Source organism: Monodelphis domestica, chromosome 7, assembly GCF_027887165.1.
Source record: "Monodelphis domestica isolate mMonDom1 chromosome 7, mMonDom1.pri, whole genome shotgun sequence".
Classification (NCBI taxonomy): domain Eukaryota; kingdom Metazoa; phylum Chordata; class Mammalia; order Didelphimorphia; family Didelphidae; genus Monodelphis; species Monodelphis domestica.
The window spans coordinates 68,315,820-68,340,541 of record NC_077233.1 but is presented as its reverse complement, the minus strand read 5'-3'; the positions used below and the strand labels follow the sequence as shown (position 1 = coordinate 68,340,541).

Sequence of the window (24,722 nt, the reverse complement as noted above, 5' to 3'; positions counted from 1 at the left end):
TCAAATATTTGAAAGATTGCTGTGTGAAAGGGGACTTGTATCTTCAGAAATCAGAATTTTTCCAACTGAAAGACTGATATAATAGTTTTCCAACCACTGAAAAAGTTCAAAGGAGGATAGATAAGCTATTTGTCTGGGACAATGAAGCAGGATTCCTGCACTGGAGTACAGGTTTCATTGCGATTCAAACAACATTTAAAAAATAGCACTTACTAAAGGAAAGGCATTGACAAGATGCTTTGAAATCTAGGATCCATGAAGCTTATCTCTGTCCTTAAGGAGATTGTAATCTTTTAGAATAGATAAGATATGAACATAAATGACTATGTGACAAACTGGAGTATTATAAGTGTAAAGGAGAAGTCCAAATAGAGCATCTAGAGAATTCTGGGGGAGAGACACATTTCAAGTGGGGTGATCCGGACTGGCTTCATAGGAAAGGTGAAACATCTTTGGTCTTAAGGAAGGAAAGGATTTCAACAGGTATGGAGTTAAGGGAAGAATACAACCCAGGAGTGGGGGCCAATAGAATAAAAGACATAAAAATGAGAAAGAAAGATGAGAGTAGTCCAATTTGTCTGGAATACAGAATCCATTAAAGTGAGAAGTATTAAAATAAGAATAGAAAGGTAAAATGAATCCAGACTGTGGGAGACCTGGGATTTCAAGCTAAGGCCTTTACTACATAGACTATGGGAATCATAGAAGGTTCTTGAGTAAATGAATGCATAAATCAAAGCTGTACATTAGGAAGATTATTTTTGCAGCACTGAGAAAGATGGATTGAAATGGGGAAAGGACAGAAGCTAGGGGGTCAGCGACAGAATGATTATAATAGTTTAAGCAGGAGAAGATGAAGGTTTAAACTAGGATAGTGGTAGAGATAGTAGAAAGAGGGGGAGTAAATATGAAAAACCTTGTAGAAGTCGACACAGTCAGGACTTAGTAACTTAATGGTTAAGGAGAGAGAAGAGAGACGAGGCTAATTTAGTCATTGAGCCTTAAACTATTGGGAAAGCCCTCAATAGACATAGAAGCTGTTAGAGGGAAGGTATTAGCCCTCTATTTTTAAAAACATTCTTACCTTCTATCTTAGAATCTTAGGACTAAGGACTAGAACTAGGCAACTGGGGTTAAATGACTTGCCTGGGGCCACACAGCTAAGATGTGTCTGAGGCCATATTTGAACCCAAGACCTCCCATCTGGAAGCCAAGCCTGGCTCTCTATCCACAGAGCTACCTAGCTGTCCATAGCCCTTAAAAAAAAAAGCATTCAATAGCACAGGTGTTGGGATAGTAACCTCTTCAGTCAGCACTAAGGACAGGGGAAAGCAAGAGCTGTATTTTAATGTTGCTATGGAACTGTGGTTCAAAATTGTGATAGTGTTAAGAAAGAGGAACTAGCCTGATTTTAAAAAACCCAACAATTAAGTCTGTGTTATTAGGTGATTTGGACTGCTCAGTGAGCAGAGAGCAGGACTCGAATGAGTATCTGAGGCATACAAAAGGAACTGGTTTTCCCAAGGGAAAATTCTCTCACATGCTTGTCTCACTTTGATTAATAACAATGGCTAACATTTATGTAGCATCTACTGTGTGCTAGTAAGCACTTCATACATATTCTCTTAACTGATCTTCTCAACAATCCTGGGAGGTAGGTGCTATTGTTACCCTCATTCTATAGAAGAGGAAACTGTGGCAAATAGGGATTAAGTGACTATCTCAGTGTTAGAAAGTTTCTGAGGCCACATTTGGATCAGGTCTTCCTGATTCCAGGTCTGGTGCACTATCTACTGCACCACCTACCTGGTTGTATGTTTATATGTGTGTAAGCATTCCCTTGACTGGCTGTAGAGTCTCTTATGACAGTATGTGGTACTATCTTTACATGGCAAGCAATCAATATTCAGCAATTCATTAGAAAACCAAACACTAATTAAATAATGATGATAATAATATAGCCTTTATGTAGAACTCTAAAGTTTGCAAAGCATTTTACAAATATTAAATCATTTATCCTCTTAACAAACTTGTGAAGCAGGCACTTTCATTGTCTCCATTTTACAGGAGAGAACACTGAGTCTGACAAAGGTTAAATGATTTGCCCAATAAGAATCCAAGATCAGATTTGAACTCTGGTCCTTGAAAACTCCATATACTGTGCTACGTAGCTACCTAATTAGGTTTCTTCTCATTGCAAGGCAACAATATTGGTAAAGGCTGAGTCTATGATGAGAAGGTATTTCAGAGGCAGCTTTTTTGAGGCTGTATTTCTGAGACAGCTATGTGGTACAGTGGATAGAGTGACGAACTTGGAGTGAAGAAGACCCAAGTTCAAATCCTGACTCAAATACTTACTAGCCATATGACTCTGCATAAATAATTTAATCTCTCTGTTTCCTCAACAGAAAAATGAAAATATAGATAGAATGAGATCATATTTGTAAAGTGCTTTGCAGATATTAAAGTGCTTTAAACATATTAGCTGCTATGTTTTACATTTTTGCTATTATAATGAGATGTTGCTTAACCCTCTGAGTTGTTAATGCTCATTGTCTCTTGCTCAGATGATGATGTATATGTTTGTCTGTTTACATGCTTCTTCCCATTGGAATGTAAACTCCCTGGGGTCAGGAGCAATTTTTCATTTTGCCTTTGCATCCCCCAAAGTATCATGATCTAGTGAATAGTGTAGTAAAGGATTTATCAGGACAAGCTGAATGCAAAAGATGCTGCAAACCAGTTCCACTCAGAACTCCCAGGAACTGGGACTGAACATGGGGGCAGTTGCTGGACACAGTTGGTGGACCCTGGAGGAGGGAGAGGTTGCTTTTCTCCAGAAGTCAGGAGAGCCCAGAGAGAATATCTGTCTGGTATTTCTGGGGTAGACCCAGAAGGCCAGTGGATCCCTCTTCTTTGGCTTTCTTGACATTTCTGCCTGTTCCTATTGCTGCTGCTAGAGAGAAGTGGATTTCAGCCATTGTTGGTGACATCTTTCTGGGACTGCTGTTTGAATCAAAGAGGACTCCTGATGTTGTGAGATTCTTTGGGCCATTTTGTCCTTGCCCCTGCAAATCCCTCCCTAACTTTAATTAATACTCAAATTAGTTAGTTTAGAATAATTATAGAAAGTTTTAGGGTTTTAAATATCTGTTGTGGGTTAGAAGTAAGTTATTCCCTGATCCCCTTCCCTTCTCCCTTTAGCTAATTAAACCTTTTAATTATATATATATATACATATATATGTATATATATATATAGTTTGAATCCCTTCTTTTAACCCACATATAACAATAGAGAGCTGATCTCTGAATCAGGAAGACCTGCATTTAAGTCATGCTACTCATGGAGGCTAACTGTATGACCTTGACTAATTCATTGAACTTCTCAATGCTTCAGACAAGTCCCTAATCTATAAACTGCAGAGATACCTTAAGTCTACATTCACAGGGAAAATTTTTTCACAGTTAATTCATTAAACCAGTGAAGGCACAAATTTGGGGCACACACACATACACCTAGATGCCCAACACATAGATTAATAAATCCTTGTTAGATAGAATTGGGGGTAGCTAAGTGGCACAGTGGATAGAGTGCTGGGTCTGGAAGCAGGAAAACCAGAGTTCAAATCTAGCCTCAGATATTTCCTAGCTGTGTGACTCTGGAAAAGTTACTTAACAATCTTTGCCTCAGTTTCCTCCTCTGTAAAATGAACTGGAAGAGAAAATGGCCAACCACTCCAGTATATTTGCCAAGAAAAGCACAAATGACCACAAAGAGACATGACTGAAAAGACTGACCTGGAAGAATATAGAATTGGAGAGTCTCCTCCAGCACCCTACAGGCATGTTTTGAGATCCCACATGTAACAGAGAAGCAGATTTGGCAGGCAATTGGATGAATTCAATTTTGGATCTGTTGAGTTTGAGGTATCTGTAAGAATGGGGTCAGTTGGCTCCTCATGACCACATTGGGGGTAGAAGGGCCAGCTTGCAGATAAAAGCTTCACTTGGCCCAGCCAATAGAGAGCATAATAAAAGCCCTTTTCATAAACACTAACCAGCTGCTTTGATCCAGTTGCTTAAAGTCCAGTTCCCGCCTTATCTCTCTGCCAAATCATGACTTCTGTAGTATGCTCAGACTCCATTTTCAGCGTGACTGCCCCAATTTTCCCCACAAATGTTGATATTCATCTTCATCTACACTCCACCCAATTTTTTCTCCCCTGTTTTTAACCTGACCAAGATTACTATAAGATCCCACCTCACATTTTTATGGGTCCCCAAAACTCTTTTAGGGCACCTCAGGCCTATTGCCATCACTATCATAATCCTAGCCTACCCTGCTGGCCAACGTTCCCCAGGATCTCCCCCAGGGAGCTTATGGCTGTTTCTGGGATAATCTATGGCCACAAAAGGCCATAGGCTCTAAGCTCATGCATACTCAGGATAATGCTGTAATGAGGTTCAGATGGAGATGCCCAGCCAGCAACTGAAAATATGGAACTAGAGCTAGAGTTCTGAAGCACAAACTTGAAAGTTATTAGTACACAGTCATGGGAATAAACGAGGTTGCCAAAGGAGAGGGAATAGATAGGGAAGAGGACTGAGGCCAGAGCTTTAGATGATCCCCATATTTAGGAAGTAGGAGGAAGACAGAGAACCAGCAGGAACAGATGAGAGGAGTGAGAAATAGGAAAAGAATTAGAAGAGTACAGTGTTTTGGATACCAAGGGAAGAGAGGAGAATATTCAGAAAAGGGGATGTCTAACCTTGTTAAACTAAATTGCTGAGACTGGAGATTGGAAGATCTGAGTTTAAATTCTGCCTCAGACACATATTAACTGTGTGAACCTCAGCAAGTGAATTAACCCTTTTTGACTTGATTTCCTCATCTGTAAAATAGAAATAAATGACAAACTACTCCAGTATCTTTGCCCAGAAAACTCCAAAAAGGGTCAAAAAGAGTAGGACATGACTGAAAAACAACTGAACAACCATGCTACAAAGAAGCTAAGGTAAACAGAACTATAACAAGTCCAGCATATTTGGAAATCAGTAGATCTTTGGGGTTGGGGGTGTAAGAAGTTTTAGTTGAATGAAGAGGATGGGGGGATTTGTGGGGGACTAAAGAGTAAGGGGGTGTTGCAAGTATAGGTCTCACTTCCTAAAGAATTGGCACTAAAGGACAAGGGAGAGCTAGAGAAGTAGCTGAATCAAGGGAAGGGTTTTTTTCACTTGTTTTATTTTTAAGAGAGGGTAGGGAAGCCTAAGCATTTTTTGTAAGCCTAGAGAGATGAGGTCCCTTTCAATTCTGAGGCTCTGTGGTTCTCAATTCCTACAATTCTGTAACAAAATCAGGGATTGAACATGTAAGCCTTAATGGTTGCTATCTGCACTCACCTGTAAGATGTCTCTATTATGTGAGGCTCCTCCAGTAGCCAGAATCTTGGTCCTTGGCACTGTAAGGGAAAAGAGTGAAGCTGAGGTTGGCTTGATCAAGCTTGCTTACATTATAATTCATGTTTCTTTGACACAGGCATATGGTCACAGATTGTCTTACTTCTTATATCCTTCTTATGGAAAAAGAAATAGAATTTCACACCCTTTGCTCTTAGCAATATGTGGTTGCTAAAAGGAGTTGTTAACTTTATCCTATTGTGATCCCAAGATATGTGATAATTTCAAAAAAGGACCGTACATGGATTCTGACCATGTATACTGATGGAAAGAATGGACAGGAAGGGAATAATAGCCGAGTCCTCTGATTACTTCCTGTCTAAGGATTCTCTTAAGAATCCCAATACAGTCAGTCCAATAAAACCATCTTCATGAACTTCCAAGAGTGCAGACTGTAGTGACTCTTAAGAACTTTCTAACAGTGACAAGAGAAAGGAAACAAAATTATAGAAGGAAATACAAATAAGTATAACAATATACTAGACTTGCCACCTCAAAAAGTGCCTGAAATGTACATGAAATATTTTCTGTGGGAATGCATCTTTGAGATTATGAGGATATTCAATGGGAAAGTATGATTTGGTATACATACATTTACATTACAAATAGTTGGTCAGGAATGCAGCAAATGCATAGCACCAAATTCTAGATTGCCTTTAGATTTGTGACTATTTGACATCCTGAATGTCCCATTGCTGATGGTGACTGCCTTCATTTAAACTGAGCTCTCATTTTTTCTAACTGTTGATACCACTTTAGCTTGTGTGTCTCTGTCTATATGCCTATCTGCTGCTATGGTTTCTGGGCTAAGCACACAGCTGCCTTGAGCCTGTAAATCCCTAAAACATTTCTGTCTTCTACCCTGTTGGTGGTTGCCCTTTAAGCTCACCATAAAGCAGCTGCTTGGACTGTGAGGAATCCCCCAGGTCAGGGACCCTCAATTCACAGGAAGTCAGATCAAAATAAGATACAGATTTCCCCCCTCCTACCCCCCCATTAGGAAATGCCTAGCTCAGACTCCCTGTAAACTATAAATATCTGAGCTCCCAGTTGGGGATAGAGACATCTATCTCTTTTAGTCCCTGAGCAATGTCAGGCTTGATATCCCTGGCCACACCTTGATTTGTAAGTTTCTATCTTCCCTAGTGCTCTCATTCCAGTATTTGTTCCTTCCTTCCCTTCTTTCCTCTCCACCATGTGCCAAATAGATTGAGTCTGTTTTTTTTCCAGGGTTTATTCAGAAGGAAAAGAGATGTATCCAGTCAGAGTGAAAAGAATGTTGGCCTTGGATACAGAAAACATGAATTTGAATCCTGGCTCTAACATTTACTAACTGTACAACTTTGAACCATTCATTTAATTGTTCTGTGCCTTGGTTTCCTCATATATCTTCTTTTTTGTTTAAGATGAGTGGTTCCAAAAGGTTGGAATACTTCACAGCTGCACCAAGGGTGAAAGAATATCCTTTCTACTTATTATTGTTATTAACATCAACATTTTTATCATGACTGAATGATACAGAAAATTTGAATTTCTAAGTATACTATCATGTCATCTGCAAATAATGGTATTTTGACTTCTTCTTTTCCAGCATTAATCCCTCTAATGATGAATAAGACAAATTCAGAGAAACCTAGGAGATTTTGTACGAACTGATGCAGAGTGAGGTTAGTAGAATCAGGAGGAAAATTAACATGGTGAACACAAAACTGTAAAGAGAAACAATTTTGAAAGACCTCAGAACTCTGAGAAGTACAGTGTGATCAATCTGACTCCAGAAGATTGATGACAGAATTTGTTTCCCACCTCCTGGCAAAGAAATAATTAAAGATGCAGAATTAGATAAACATTTACAGATACAACTACTTATTAGATTTGTTTTGTTTGGCTATAGAGACTTGTTAACACGGTGGGCTTCTATTTAGAAAGAGAATATATAGAAATGGTGGATAGAGATAGTGATACCCACACACACAAAAAAAGGAGTCTCAATAAGGCATTTAGAATATAGTAAGAAGAGAATAGGAGATTAAGAAAGGTATATTTGTAAATAGGGCAGTTGTGTTATTATCATATAAATTTAAAATACATGGAAAAAAATACACTACACAAGAAGTTCCTGGTTTTTGTACAATCTCCCTTTCCATTCTTTGTGTATATTCATAGTAAAAAGATAATTTCAAATTTTTCTAAAATAAAGGATATATAGGGATTTTTCCTCAACAAAAATTTTTACAACTATCTTAAATCAAGAGCTAACATACTATGCACTATAGAAATATATGGAGAAATCCCACTAAAACAATTCCTTTTAATGCTAGTGTATTCCCTCTGAGATTATCTCTCACTTACCATGTCAGTTTGTTAATAGTGATTGCTATTCAATTATATTGCTATTCAGTTATATATATTGCTATTCAGCTATAAAGCAATGTATTGAAACTTAAACACCCAAGCCAACAGACTTGAATCTGGGTGAACAACTAGTAGAGTTCACCCTAGAAGGGCAGTAAACAGGTTTTATCCAATATCACATCAATTTGAAAGTACTGAAAACTTGCAGGCTTCTATGCTGAGCTGTGAAAGGAGCAGAAAAATATAAAAGGACAGAATTTCAGGCCAGACATTTCTCCCAGAAACATAAGGAGCCCTGCACTAAAATAAAGACAAAGCAAAAGTAGGCTGAAAGAATGAGCAAACACAAAAGAACCCAATCATAAAAACCTGAAATGGTGACAGGGAAGCTTTAATAGAGCTACCTCAAACATAGGAGAATGACTTTTAAAACATCTACAAACAAAGCATAAGAAGAAAGAAAAATGCAGATTAGATCAAGTCCAATAAGAATTCCCAAAAGGGTTAAGGAAAGGCTAAATAGAGATTTTAAAAAATTAAATGGGAACCATGGAAGAAAAAGAGGTATAAAACTTCAGTGAAGAAAATAAGCTCCTTGAAAATTAGAATTAGCCAAATGGAAGTTGACAATTCCATGAGATATCAAGAAATAATAAAACAAACACAAAAGCCTGGAAAAAAAAAGAAGACCATGGGAAATATCTCATAGGAAAAACAACTAACCTGGAAATATATATTTAAGATAATTTAAGTGATCACTTTTTTAAAAGAATGTATAAATCCAATTTCAAAAAATCATAAAAGAAAATTGCCCAGATATGTTAGAACCTGAGGGAAAGTGAAAATGGAAAGCATCCATTGGTCATCTCCTGAAAGAAACTCCAAAATGAATACTCACTGAAGTATTGTAGTATTATAGCCCAAATCCAGAACTCCCAGGTCAAGGAAAAAATGGTACAACCAGCCAGAAAGAAATTATTCAGTTATTATGGAAATACAGTAGAGCTAACACAAGATTCTGCAGCCACTATTAAAAAGAAACAGAGAATTTGGATCCTGATACTCCTAAAGGCAAAGAATCTAGGCTTATAACCAAGAAAAAAAATGGACCCTTAATGAAATTGAGAACTTTCAAACATTCCTGAAGAAAATACCAGAGCTGCATAGAAAATATGAGAAGTAGGAACAAGTCATGTATCATAAAAAGGTAAATATTTGTGAGAAATTATGTGGTACTAAAGAAGATCAAACTAATTTACATTATCATATGGGGAAAAGATAAGGTAATCCCTAAGAACTTTATCATTACATGGGGCTCTTAGAAGGACAATAATTAAACAGAAGGTCTGAATGTGATTGTATTATGTTTGAATGATCTAAAAAGAAGAATGGGAGGATGGAGAAGAGGAATAAACTGGGAAAGGGGAAAAGGGAAAGGAAGAATGGAGAATATTATCTCACACAAACTGAGTGTGAAAGGAAGAATTTATACATTGAGAGAAAGGGAGTAGGCAACACCTGAACCTCATTCTCATTTGAACTGATTAAAGGAGGAAAGAAGGCACATAGACACTGAGTTGGATCCAGAAATTGATTTTGCTCAATAAAGAAGTAGAAGATAAAGGGGTTAATGGAAGAGAGAGAGTGGAATAAGAAGGAGGATAGGGGGAAGCTGGGTGGCTCAGTGGATTGAGAACCAGGCCTAGAGACAGGAGGTCCTAGGTTCAAATTTGACCTCAGACACTTCCTAACTGTGTGATCCTGGGCAAGTCATTTGGCCCCCATTGCCTAGCCCTCACCACTCTTCTGCCTTGGAACTAATACACAGTATTGATTTCAAAACAACCAGCCAGAAAGAAATTATTCAGTTATTATGGAAGTACAGCAGAGATAACACAAGATTCTGCAGCCACTATTAAAAAGAAACAGAGAACTTGGATCCTGATACTCCTAAAGGTAAAGGATAAGGTAAGGGTTTTTTAAAAAAGGAGGAGGATAAATTAAGAGAGGCAATAGTCAGAAGCAAAACAAACTCTTAAAGGGGGGATGGAAAAAAGAGAAGGAAAGACATAAGAACAGGATGGTGGGAAATGCATAGCTATCACAACTATGAATATGAATGAAATGAACTCACTCATAGAGTAGAAAAAGAAAGTAGAATGGCTTAGAAACCAGAATCCAACAATATGACTTTTGTTTTGTTTTGATTTTACACAAAACACTTTTGAAAGAAGAAGATAACACAGTTAAAATAAGGAACTAGAACAGAATTTATTTTGATTCAGCTGAAATTATGAGGCAGGGGAAGTAACCATGAGCTCAGACAAAGCAAAATTTATTGAATGATCTAATTAAAAAAAGATAAATAGGGAAATTGCATTTTGCCAACAAATGCCATGGATAATAAATTAATATCAATTCACTGAATATATGTGCACTAAATGGCATAGCATTAAAATTCTTAAAGGAAAAGTTAAATGAATTATAGGAAGAAATAAACAGTAAAATTATAATAGTGGAGAACCTCAATTTATCTCCATCAGACCTAGATGAATCTAATAACAAAATTAACAAGAAAGAAGTTGAAGTGATTAATAGAATTTTAGAAAAGTTTGATATTATAGACCTCTAGAGAATATTAAAAAGAAAAAGAAAGTAATAGATCTACTGCTTAATTTTGCATGGCATCTTCAAAAAAACTGACCATGTATGGGAGCATAAAAACTCACAAGCAAATGCAAAAAAGGAAAAATATTACACACTTCTTTTTCTATCCATAATTCAAAAAAATGACATTTAATAAATGGCCTTTGAAACATAGATTAAAAATTAATTGGAAATTAAACAACTTAATCCTAAAGTATCAATGACTTAAAGAACAAATCATATAGGAAAAGCAATATTTTCATTTAAGATAATAGTAACAATGAGAAATATACCAAGGACTGTGAAATGTAGCAAAAGCAGTACTACTGAACTTTCAGAAATGACCAACCCGCTAATTTTGGAAAAACATAGAAAGATCTACATGAAATTATGAAAAATGAAATGAGCAGAACCAAGAGAACATTATATAGAGCAACAGAAAGATTGTTTGAAGAATGATTTGTATATATCTACCTCCAGAGAAAAAACTGATAAAAGAATTAAGACATAATTTTAAAAAAATCCTTGCTTTCTGTCTTATTGATTCTAAGGCAGAAGAGTGGCAAGGACTAGACAATGAGGGTTAAGTGATTTTCTCAGGGTCACACAACTAGGTAGTGTCTGAGTTCAGATATGAAACTAGGACCTCCCATATCTAGGTCTTGCTCTCAACTCACTGAGTCACTTAGGTGCCCTGCAAAACAAGGTTTTATATGTACATATATCTCTTTGTCAAATGATGCCTTCTCTAAAGGGGGAAGGGAAAGGAGAGAGTTTACTAGGTATGTAAATGTAACAAATGAACAAATGATTAAATACATTGAAAAAGGGAAAAAATCAGCAATAAAGCAGATATTAGATAATGTTTATTTTTTTACATTGAATATTTATTTCTTAGAGACTATAAATATTGATGAGCTTTTTTGTCCCTTCTTCACATAGAGTGAACAAGTCAAAAAGCCCTAATTAAGTGCTTACTATGTGCCAAGTACTATGCTAACTGCTGGGGATACAAATACAAGCAAGAAGAAAGACAGTTCCTGCCTGCAAGGAGCTTACATTTCTCTCTCTTTTTTTTAACATTGTTTTTTTATTTGGTCGATTTCAAACATTATTCCTTGGTTACAAAAATCATTTTCTATTCCTCCCTCTCCTCTCCTACCCCTCCCATTATTACATGTGACCTTGATCTGAACCCATTTCCACGTTGTTGGTGTTTGCACTAGGATGTTCATTTAGAGTCTACATCCCCAATCATATCCCCTCGACCCATGTACGCAAGCAGTCATTTTTCTTCTGTGTTTCTACTCCCACAGTTTTTCCTCTGAATGTGAATAGTGGTTTTTCTCATAGATTCCTCCAAGTTGTTCAGGGTCACTGCATACAATGATCTCCTGGTTCTGCTCCTTTGGCTCTGCATCAATTCCTGGAGGTTGTTCCAGTCCCCATGGAGTTCCTCCACTTTATTATTCCTTTTAGCACAATAGTATTCCATCACCAACATATATCATAATTTGTTCAGCCATTCCCCAATTGAAGAGCAACCCCTCATTTTCCAGTTTTTTGCCACCACAAAGAGTGCAGCTATGAATATTCTTGTACAAGTCTTTTTTCTTATTATCTCTTTGGGGTACAAACCCAGCAGTGCTATGGCTGGATCAAAAGGCAGTCAGTCTTTTTGTGCCCTTTGGGCATAGTTCCAAATTGCCCTCCAGAATGGTTGGATCAATTCACAACTCCACCAGCAATGCATTAATGTCCCAACTTTGCCACACCCCCTCCAGCATTGATTACTTTCCATAGCTGTCATGTTAGCCAATCTGCTGGGTGTGAGTTGATACCTCAGAGTTGTTTTGATTTGCATCTCTCTGATTATCAGAGATTTAGAACACTTTTTTCATGTGCTTATGATTTTGATTTCTTTGACTGAAAATTGCCTATTCATGTGCCTTGCCCATTTATCAGTTAGAGAATGGCATGATTTTTTTTTTGTACAATTGATTTAGCTCTTTGTAAATCTGAGTAATTAGACCTTTGTCAGAGGTTTTTGTTATGAAGATTGGTTCCCCAGTTTGTTATTTCCCTTCTGATTTTGGTTGCATTGGTTTTGTTTGTACAAAAACATTTTTAATTTGATGTAGTCAAAATTATTTATTTTACATTTTGTGACTCTTTCTAGGTCTTGCTTGGTTTTAAAATCTTTCCTTTCCCAAAAGTCTGACATGTATACTATTCTGTGTTCACATAATTTACTAATAGTTTCCTTCTTTATGTTCAAGTCATTCACCCATTCTGACTTTATCTCGGTGTGGGGTGTGAGGTGTTGATTCAAGCCTAATCTCTCCCACACAATAATGTTTATTTTTAAAAAGAGAGAAGATAACAAAGTTGCTCTATCAAAAATGAAAGGGGGAATTCATAACCATGAAGAAAAAACAAAAGCAATTATCAGCAACAATTTTGCCCAGCTCTATGCCAATAAAGCTGATAATCTAAATGAAATAGATGGATATTTACAAAAATCCAAATTACCCAGATTAACAGAACAGGAAATAGAATACTTAAATAACTTCCTCTCAGAAAAAGGAATTTAACCATAAATGAACTTCATGTGCCCCCCCCCTTAAAAAAATCTCCAGGAATGAATGGATTTACAAGTTAATTCCATAAAACTTTTAAAAAACAATTAATTCCACAACTATGTAAATTGCTTTTTTAATAGGCAAAGGAGAATGCTACAGAATTCCTTCTATGACACAAATATGGTCTTAATACCTAAACCAAGGAGAATCAAAACAGGTTAATAAAATATAGATCAATTTCCTTAATGCTTATTGATGGTACAAACCATTTACCATCTCTGAGAGGGAGGAGGAAGGAAAAGGAGACAATTTAGATCTTGTAATTTTGAAAAATGTAGGTTGAATATTGTTGCTACAAGTAATTGTGAAAATAAAATATCTTTAAATTTGAAAACTGTTGATTGATGTAAAAAAATTTAAATATAACATTAGCAAGAAAACATGAACAATATATCACAAAGTTCATACATTGTAGCCAAGCTGGATTTATACCAGGAATACAAGGCTGGCTCAATATTAGCAAAACTATAAATATACTAAAATTAACAACAAACCAACAAAAATTATATGATTATTTCAACAGATTCAGAAAAAGCTTTAGATAATACCCATTCCTGTTTTTTTTTTTAAATACAACTCTTAAAAGCAAAGGAATAAATGGATCTTTCCTTAAAATGATAAGTAGTATCCTCTAAAACCAAGCATAAGCATTCTCTATAAATAAGGAAAATGTAGAAGCCTTTACAATAAGATCAGGGGTGAAGCAAGTATGTTATTAATTGCCATCATTATTCACTACAATATAAAAAAATGTTAGCTATAGCCATAAGACAAGAAAAAAGAAATTAAGTACAGAGAAAGGGAAACAAAGTGATCACTTTTTTTTTTTGCAGATGATATAGTTTACTTAGTGAAATTTAGAGTTAACTAAAGGAAACAATTAGCTTAAGTACTTTCAGAATACAAAATAAATTTTGAGCATTTCTGTTTATTACCAATGAAATCCAGCAGGTGAGGACAGAAAGAGAAATTTCATTTAAAACAACTAGAGAATAAATAAAAATAAATATAAAATACTTGGGAATCTAGCTACCAAAACACACATAGGAACTACATGAGTACAATTAAAAATACTCTCCATATAAATGGACATCTAAATAATTGGAAAATACTAATTGCACATGGGTAGATTGAGTCAATATAATAAAAATTACAACAGAACCAGAATTAATTTATTCAGTGACATACCAATCAAACTACCAAAGAATTACATTATACAGCTAGGGGAAAAATAACAACAACAACAAACAATCTACAGGAACAAAAGTTCAAGAATATGCAGGGAGTCAATAGAAAAATTAGAAGAAACTGGGCCGACAGTGCCAGACCCCAAAAGCTGAAACTATCAAAATAATTTGATACTAGGTAAGAAATAGATTGATGTGTAGAACAGATTAGGCACACAATATACAGAAGCAAATGAGTATAACAGTGTTTGATTAATTTAAAGATCCCAGAAATCAGGGCAAGAACCCACTATTCAACAAAAATTGTTGGGAAAATTGTAAAGTGGTTTGGCAGAAAATTGATATATACCAGGATCTCAGAATGTATAGCAAGATAAGCTCAAAATGGGTATATAACTTAGACATAAAGATAACATCATATAACTTAGACATAAAGATAACATCATAAGCAAATTAATGGGCTATGGAAGAAATTAACTTTCTGGTGTATGGACAGGGGATGAGTTCACTACCAAACAAAAGATGAAAAGTTTAAAGGATATTCAAGTGAGTAATTTTATTACATAAAAATTTAAAAATCTTTGCACAAGCAAAATGAATACAGCCAAAATGGAAAAAAAAGATAGGAAACCAGGGAAAGCCTTTGTAGCAATTTCCTCAATGTCTCATTTCTAAGTTACATGGAGAACTGAGTCAAATTTACAAGAAAAAGAGCCATTCTGTAATTGGCAAATGGTTCAAGTATATCAATAGGTACTTTTCAGAGGAGGAAATCCAAGCTATAAATAGTCATATGAAAAAATGCTCTAAATAACTAATAATTAGGGAAATTCAGATTAAGACAACTCTAAGACACTATCTCATACTCATCATATTGGCTAAGATGACAAAAAAGGAAAATGTCAAATGCTGAAAGAGCTGTGGGAAAACAGGTACACTAATATATTGTTAATAGTGCTGTGAACTAATCTAAGTCATTCTGGAAAGCATTTTGGAACTATACTCAAAAAGCTACTGAACTGTGTATACTCTTTGAATGAGCAATTCCACTACTAGGTCTATATCCTAATGTGATTCAAGTCCCATATGTACAAAAACATTTACACCAACTCTTGTTATAGTGGTAAAGAATTGAAACTAAAGGGATGTCCATGAATTAGGGTATGGTTGCACAAATTATGGCATCTAAATGTGGTGGAATACTATTGTATTTAAGAAGTTATGAGAGGGGTAGTTTCAGAAAAACCTGCTAAGACTTGCATGAACTCATCAAAGCGAAGTGAGCAGGACCAGGAGAACAATTTATACAGTAATGGCAATATTATAAAGATAATCAACTTTGAAAGACTAGTAATTCTAATCAATTCAATGACCAACCACAAGGACTCATGATGAAACATTCTATTTACCTCCAGGTAGAAAAAGATGATGATTTCAGAGTACAGATCAAATCATATTGTTTCTCCTCTTTTTTTCCCCTTCCTTCCTTCCTTCCTTCCTTCCTTCCTTCCTTCCTTCCTTCCTTCCTTCCTTCCTTCCTTCCTTCCTTCCTTCCTTCCTTCCTTCCTTTCTCTATTTCTTAATTTTGTTTTACACATTTATACATTTTTGTATTGGTTTTTTATCTTCCCAATGAGTAAGGGAGAGGGAGCTGAAAATTTTAAAAACTGAATAAAAATAAAGTACAAGAGGAACTGTTAAAAAGTCACAGCAGTAATTCTTATCACTTTTTTATAGAAGAGTATTCTATCACAATCATACAGTACAGCTTGTTTAGTCATTCTCCAATTGAAGGCAATTCCCTAAATTTCGTTTGCCCTCACAAGGAAAACTGCTATAAATATTTTAGAACATATATGTTCTTTTCATAAATATCAGCTTAGATGAAAGTTAAAGGATATGAATAAGCAATTTTCAAAAAATAAACCACAAATTGTTAATAATCACATGAAAAAATTCACCTTCACTAATAATCAACAAAATGCAAATTTAATTAGTTTTGAGATACCTTCTCACACCCACCAAATTGGCAAAAATAATTAAAAGCAAAGAAATTCAATAGTGACAGGGTTGTGGAGAAATTGCACATTCAATTCATTGCTGGCGGGATTGCAAACTTGTATAATTGATTTGGAAAGCAATTTCGCAGTATGCAGTAAAAGTAATGAAAATAATCATACCCTTTAAATCCAGTTATTCCATTGTTCATAATATATCTTAGAGATGTTATTTTCTGTTTAAGGACTTTCATAGCAGTACAATCACATTAAAAAAAAAGCAAAATAAATATCAAACCACAAGCAAATGTTTAAATAAACTGTTATGTATTCATATAACCCAATACTATAATGCAATGAGGTCTGACAAGTTTGAGGAATACAAAGAAATGTGAAATGGCCTTTAGAAGATAACATAGGGCAAAAAAGGGGGAAAGCCAAAAACTAGAAGATTGACCTACACAATAATGGTATCTATATGAGAAAAAGCAAATGAGATTGAATGTGCAGAGAAACCTGGTGGGGGCTCCAAAGAAGAAACTGAAATTTCATTTTGTTGCTATTGCTCAGTCATGTCTGACTTTTCATGGCCCCATTTGGAATTTTCTTGTCACAGTTATTGGGAGTGGTTTGCCATTTCCTACTCTAACTTATTTTGTAGATGAGGAAAGTGAGGCAAACAGGGTTAAGTGACTTGCTCAGGGTTAGGGTCACACAGCTAGTAAGCATCTAAAAGCTAGATTTAAACTTGGCAAAATTTCAGGAGGAACACTCTATCTACTGTACCACCTAGATGCCCAAATAGCATTATGATAGTTTATATCATCACTTCCCACTAAATTGCATTCCTTTTCTTTTACATCTCTATCATTCCTCAGAGGAGGTATCTTCCTTTCTTTTGGGTATCATTTTCCCTGTTAGAGAGTTAACTCTTTGAGGAAGGGACTATCTTTCATTTTCAGATTCAGTGCTTAGCACAGAGCCTGGAACACAGTAGGTGCTTAATAAATGCTTATTTATTGAATGACCGATGTGTACTGAAATAAAGCACTTTAAATGTAAATAGTTACTAAGCAAATTTAATGATTTATGCTGATTTGATGAAGTTTCTAATAAAACCTGATTAAGAAATATAAGTAGGTAAAATGACAGCCCACACACTCACAAAGAAGCTAAAAATGATTCAGATTGTATTGTATATTGTTTTTATTTTATAATAATCTGCAATATGATCTGAGTATTAAAAATGTGGCACAGAATAGAAAAGACTGAAATTTTAAATCCTTTTTTGAGGAAACCATTTCTGAGTGACCCAAAGAAGTTGCTGGCAAAGACTACACAAAATCAAGGTGCATAAATGCCTCCATGTTAGGCATGGCATGTTCCCGGCATGAAGCATAGGCTTCACACCAGACTGAGTAACCAGAGGAAGCCAAACCAACATGCCAAAGGTGCTGCCTAGAGTGTCATATCTGACCACTAAAGTCTGTGCCAAGGAATTTTTTTAAAGCTTCATTTCACTCTGTAAGCCTACACCCTGAACAATGACCTATTTCATTTTCTTTCTTTTTTTTTTTTGGTTGTTGGTATTTTTTTTTTATTTTCTAAGTTCACAACTCCAAGTCCTCATTGTATCTCCTCCTTTCTACAGAAGGGACAGATTGTTGTTTTGTTCTTGAATTTCAAGTGACCACTTCTAATCTGTCTGCCCTGATTATACAACTTTATCTCGAATAAACTTATTGTTGTTGTTTTCTTACTAAAGAAACTGGCTGGGGAAAGTTTATGCAAGTAGGCATATATATATATATAATATGTGTGTGTGTGTGTGTATGTGTGTGTGTGTGTATGCACACATACATGTATATTTAATCACTCTTCTATACACATATACCATTTTAAGCTCTCTTTGTCTCTCTCCATATCCATCCATCCATCCATCCATCCATCTATCTATCTATCTATCTATCTATCTATCTATCTGTCTGTCTGTCTGTCTGTCTGTGTTCTACTACAATTACTATTCAGTGTGTGTGATAATTTCGGTAAGAGAGCAGGATTCTACCTTTGAAAGCCCGAGTCCTATCTATCTGCTCTCTTTTCTGTCCTGACTCTGAAACTAACTAGTTGTGTGATTTGGAACAAGTCATTCCATCTCTCTGTGTCTCAGTTTGTGAAAAGGCTCTGTCCAACTTTTATCTACTTATAATTTATGATTCCTCACACATATTCGGGGTGGGGGGGCAGGATATATCTCTCATTCTCCTTCTAACTGTTTAAAACCCAGCTGTGAGCAAGCCCTGAGAGAGTGTGGACCAAGGTAAATTCATTGCCAGTTGCTGGGATTATTCAACTTTTGGGGACTCTCAACTGTGAATAGGTAGTTTGTATGAGAAGGGGGGAAATGGTTGACATAAATTAATTATAGGTTGCCTTGGGAAGACAGCATATTTCTTGTATTGTGTTTTATTTTCTGTTTCCTTTGCTCTATTATTTGGTACTATTTAAGTAATCATTTCAGGAACTGAGGCAAGAAATTCCTTTAAAGAAAAAAGAAATTCAACTGGTGGGAGAAACAGGATTGACATATTAGAAGTAGGTAATATCCCACGAAAAAATGGAGGCCATCACTGGAGAAACTTCATGTCAAGTATATTATCAAGTGAAAAACCAGATATTAACATAACAAACAAATGAGTTAGAGGGGAAGAGAGAGGATGGTGAGGACAAGGAACATTTATTTAACCAACAAGTGTTTTTGTTAATCACTTATGCTCTGATAAGCACTGAGGATAGAAAGAAAATCCAATATAACACTTAAAAGTAATAGGTAACAAAGAGGGAAAGGCCAGAAAGGGAATTGATAGAACCTGAAACCTTCTTTTAAGCTTGAGCTTTTGTCTCACCCAACTTAAGTGAAGTTAAAAATTCTATTCCTGATGGAGCATCTGTAAGAGGAGCCAACCATCCACGATTCATCCAAAACAAAGTTTGTGTGTTAAGGGTACCTGCTGATACTCTCAGCAGAAAATCCCAGGATTGTTTCTTTCAAACAAAACTGAAGGCCTCATTACTGACCCTGCATTCTAATCCAGGAAAGTCAAGCAGCAGAAATGCTAAGATCACATACAACATTTGCAATCACAGCTATGAGATGGATCCAAAATGAAATATTCCAAGAGACAGGTGACTTCCCAAGTGGGTCAATTTTCAATTATTTCAGCTGAAACTATTGACTCACTGATGTCTGCTTGAATGCTGAATAAGCATACCACCTTTCCTTCATTTCTTGCCACATATAACCCCCACCCCAAGACATTCAGCATGGCTATATAAGCAAAAGAATTACAAATTCAGATGCTTGATGCTCAGGGAAGGGAGAGGGAGAGTAAGGGTCAAAAGGAGACAAGTCTTTCAAAGGGCTAAACAAATCTAATGAAATGGCAAGAATGCTTGATTAATTATTGTATGTGACCACCAAGCTAAAAGGGACACTTTTTTGCCACTGAGCTGGGCATGAGATTATCAACTATAAAGGGCAGAGACACCTCTTGATTTGGGTCTTTAAGAGGCATCATGGTATAGTGGAAGAAACACTAAATCTGAAGACTAAATTCTGAGGACCTGGGAAGGGAGGGAAAGAATATGATTCTTGTAACCAAGGAATAATGTCCTAAATTGACTAAATGAAATTTTCAAAACAAATGTGGGCCAGCTTTGCTCTTAAAAGAAAAGCATATTTCTCCACTTTCCAGGTTTTAAAGTAGAATGAAATGTTCCTTAAAAACAACTACAACAGGAGAGTTTCAGTAGGAAAAGAAGACCCAAGCTATGAATCCAGTCTTGAAATGGATTCTAGTGCTATTCCTGCTACACCGTACTACATTCACAACTTGGCTCCTTCCAACCTTTCCTGTCTTCTTACATCTTACTCCTCTACAAATATGCTACAATCCATTGACAATGGCTTTTTTTAATCAAGATCCTCCATCTCATAACATAAGTGTTTTCACTGACTGCTTCCATACCTAGATCTCTCTGTCTCTGTCTCTGTCTCTGTCTCTCTGTCTCTGGCTCTCTTTCTCCCTCTGTCTGTCTGCCTGTCTGTCTGTCTGTCTGTCTGTCTGTCTGTCTGTCTGTCTGTCTCTCTCTCTCTCTCATCTCTTCCTCTTGGATTCCTGAGCTTCCTTCAAATCTCAGCTTCTCTTCTACAAGAAGTCTTTCACAGTCCTCCTCAATCTTGGTGCTTTCCTTCTGAGACTAACCAGTTTATCTTGTTTGTACACAGCTGTTTACATGTTATCTCCTTCATTAGATTTTGAGCTTCTTGAAATCAAGAAGGGTTTTTTTCAACCTTTCTTTGTATTCCCAACACTTGAAGAAAGTGTGGCATATAGTAAATATAAATGTTTGTTGACTTGACTATCTCTCATGACCACATTGGGTTCAAAGTTATAACTTCTGTCCTTATTGGCCTTTGATGTTAGGATTTCAAAGTCCACACAAAAAACTATGCATCCTAAACTATTGTTTCTAGTACATAGAGGTAACGGATAGTCCAGGCTCCTCAAGTGACCAATGGGAGATAACAAAAAAACCAGTGGGTAGTAAGGATTACCCACTGCAGAGAATTGGCTTTTAGGAAAGAGTGGAGCTGAAGTATCTGACTTCATCTATAGAATAAGTTGAGGTAAAGATCTAATTTCTGGAAACTAGATGATAGTGAAGAAACAGAAAGCAGAAGGACAAGACAAAGCCAGAACTTGCTTGGATAGAAAGGGGATTTAGAAGTGGAAAATACTACTGAGTCACCAATCCAGGAAACCTACAATCAGCCAGGAACAGATTTCTTTTTAAAGAAGGTTGTCCCAGTATGAAAGTTTATAATATAATCACAGAAAGCAAAGGAGAGATGGCAAAATGTTTAACTGTAAAGATGTGGCCATTAATGGTAATTTTCTTAAAGAGTATGGACAAATTTCATTTTGATTGAAATGGAAGGAGAACATGGTAATCAGAAGGACTAAAGATACCTTCAGCACTGCTTTCCCAACTTAGAACTTATACTAGAAGTTTATATTCTCACAAGTTGCTTCTTCCCAGGTTTAAAGGGTATATAAAAATAATAACTGCAAATATATACAAACAAGCTATGTATAGGATGAATAGGAAATACTTAAAAGCATTGGAATTAAGAGAGTCTGGGAAATGCTTTCCATAGAGGGTGGGATTTTAATTGGACTTAGAGGAAGTCATTTTAGGAAATGCATTTTAGGAAAATCACTTTAGTGGCTGGCTGGAAAATAGACTAAGATGGGGAAAGACTGGAGGCAAGCAGATCCAGAACTCAGCTATTGCAATAATCCACTAGTGAGGTTATGATGGTTTGATTTAGGGTGGTAGTAGTGTCAGAGGATAGAAGGGGGCATATTTGAGAGATGATGCAAAGATGGGATTGGAAACAGGTTGAATATAGGGGGTAAGAAATATTGAGGAGTCCAGGGTGACTCCTAGGTTGCAAGCCTGAAAGGTTGGTAGGATGGTGTTGCCTTCTACAGTAATGGGGAAATGGGTGGGGCAGAAGGTTTAGGGGGAAATAAAATAAGTTCTATTTTGGGCATAACTGAATTTAAGGTGTCTGCCAGACATCCATTTTGAGACATCTGAAAGGCAGTTGAAGATGTGAAATTAGAGGTCAGCAAAATTGGGGACAGGAAAAGTATATTTGAGAATCACCAGCATGAAGATGGTAATTAAATCCATGGGAGTTGATAAGATTGCCAAGCAAAGCAGTATAGAGGAAGAAAAGAGGACCTAGGACAGAACCCTCAAGGTCACCTACAGTCAAAGGACATGGTCTGTAGAAGGATACAACAAAGGAAAGAGAAAAGGAGAAAAGAGGTATGTGGAAAAATCAGAGAGAGTGGTATACCAAAAACCAAGAGAAGACATTATCAAAGATGAGAGAGTGATTAATACTATCAAAGACTACAGAGAGATCAAGGAGAATGAGGATCAGGAAAAAGCCATTGGTTTTGGCAACTAAGAGATCATTCATTAGTAACTTTTGGAGAGAGAAGTTTTAGTGGAATGATAAGGTCAGAAGTCACATTGTAGGGGCTTAAAAAGAGAGCATGAAGAGAAGCGAAGGCACCTATTCTAGATGGCCTTTTTGAGGAGTTTATCTACAAAGGGTAGAAGTAAAAAAGGATGAGGGGAAGCCAATCAATTCCTGAGTTTTGTCAATCCTACTTTCTCACACCCATCATTTGCTTCTAACTATTCACATATTTATCTAACTTCAGACCCTCATCGCCTTTCACCTGGATTACTTCATCAGCCTCCTATTGAACAATTTGTTTTCTGACAAATTTTCCCTTTCCAAACTATTCTGCTTATAATGTAGCATCTTCCTGATATACAAGTCTATGTTCTGCTAAACTCAAAAATCTTCAGTTGGCTCTAGGGTAGACTCTTCAGCTTGACATATAACTCCCTTCACAATATGACCTCAGCCTACCATTCTAGGACCATTCCACATGACTTTCATTTACTTACTCTACAACCAGTCTTTTGCTGCCCTCAGCCCACTACTCTTCCTCTATACAAAGGCTGAGTTCTGTGCCTGGAATTTGCTCTTCTAACCCCACCCCCTCTTAGAATACCATCTCTTTCAAGTCTCAGACACATGCCATGTCCTCTGAGAATCCCTTCAGGATTCCCCTGGTTAATACTATGGCCCTCCTCAAACCATCTTGTAGATCTTTTCCATTTATAGCTTTTTATCTTCCCAAAAGTTTTAAGATCTTAGAGGGCATGGACTTATATTTTTGCCTTTGTATTTCCAATACTCAGCAGAGAGGAGGCATTTAATAAATGTTGGGATGGATCCAATTTGGTGTAAATTGTTTACAACAGACAGATTGAAAATAGCCCAGAGAATCCTAGAGATTCAACCAAAAAGCTAATTGAAATAATCAACAACTTTAGCAAAGTTGCAGGATACAAAATAAACCCACGTAAATCATCAGCTTTTCTATATATCTCCAACACAGCTCAGCAGCAAGAACTAGAAAGAGAAATCCCATTCAAAATCACCTTAGACAAAATAAAATACCTAGGAATCTACCTCCCAAGACAAACACAGGAACTATATGAACACAACTACAAAACACTCGCCACACAACTAAAACTAAAGCAAGACTAAATTAAATTAAATCAAATTAAATTAAATCAAATTAAATTAAATCAAAATTAAATCAAATTAAAAAGTTTTTGTACAAACAAAACCAATGCAACTAAAATTAGAAGGAAAGCAACAAATTGGGAAACAATCTTCATAACAAAAACCTCTGACAAAGGGCTAATTACTCAAATCTATAAAGAGCTAAACCAGTTTTACAAAAAATCAAGCCATTCTCCAATTGAAAAATGGGCAAGGGACATGAATAGGCACTTTTCAGTTAAAGAAATCAAGACTATTAATAAGCACATGAAAAAGTGTTCTAGATCTCTTATAATCAGAGAGATGCAAATCAAAACAACTTTGAGGTATCACCTCACACCTAGCAGATTGTTCAACATGACAGCAAAGGAAAGTAATGAATGCTGGAGGGGATGTGGCAAAGTAGGGACATTAATGCATTGCTGGTGGAGTTGTGAATTGATACAACCATTCTGGAGGGCAATTTGGAACTATGCCCTAAGGGCAATAAAAGACTGTCTGCCCTTTGATCCAGCCATAGCACTGCTGGGTTTGTACCCCAAAGAGATAATAAGAAAAAAGACTTGTGCAAGAATATTCATAGCTGCGCTCTTTGTGGTGGCCAAAAATTGGAAAATGAGGGGCTGCCCTTCAATTGGAGAATGGCTGAACAAATTGTGGTATATGTTGGTGATGGAATACTATTGTGCTAAAAGGAATAATAAAGTGGAGGAATTCCATGGAGACTGGAACAGCCTCCAGGAAGTGATGCAGAGTGAGAGGAGCAGAACCAGGAGAACATTGTACACAGAGACTGACACATTGTGGTACAAGAGAACGTAATGGACTTCTCCAGTAATGGCTTTACAATGACCCTGAACAACCTGCAAGGATCTACAAGAAAAAAAAAAAACTATCCTCAAGCAGAGGACAAACTGAGGAAAAGCAACTGCCTGACTACAGAGGTTGAGGGGACATGATCAAGGAGAGATGCTAAATGAGCGCCCTAATGCAAATACCAACAACAAGGAAATGGGTTCAGAGCAAGGACACATGAGATACCCAGACGAAATGCGCATCAGCTAGGGAAGGGGAGGGGGGGACTTGGGAGGGGAGGAAAAGAAAATGATCTGTTTCCAATGAACAATGTATGAAAATGATCAAATAAAATAATGTTTTTAAAAAACGATGGCAATGGGACTTCATATCTTAAATATCTTATATATATATAT

At 36.3% G+C, this 24,722-nt stretch overlaps 1 protein-coding gene across 1 annotated transcript in view; it reads right to left on the bottom strand.

Moving 5' to 3' along the window:
* The window catches only part of XYLB (xylulokinase), a 287,508-nt gene that overhangs the window by 19,031 nt on the left and 243,755 nt on the right, over positions 1–24,722 (bottom strand). Inside the window, exon 16 of the mRNA XM_056804817.1 lies at positions 5,403–5,461. Coding sequence (XP_056660795.1) covers positions 5,403–5,461 — 59 coding nt within the window. The remainder of the gene's footprint in view (positions 1–5,402; positions 5,462–24,722) is intronic.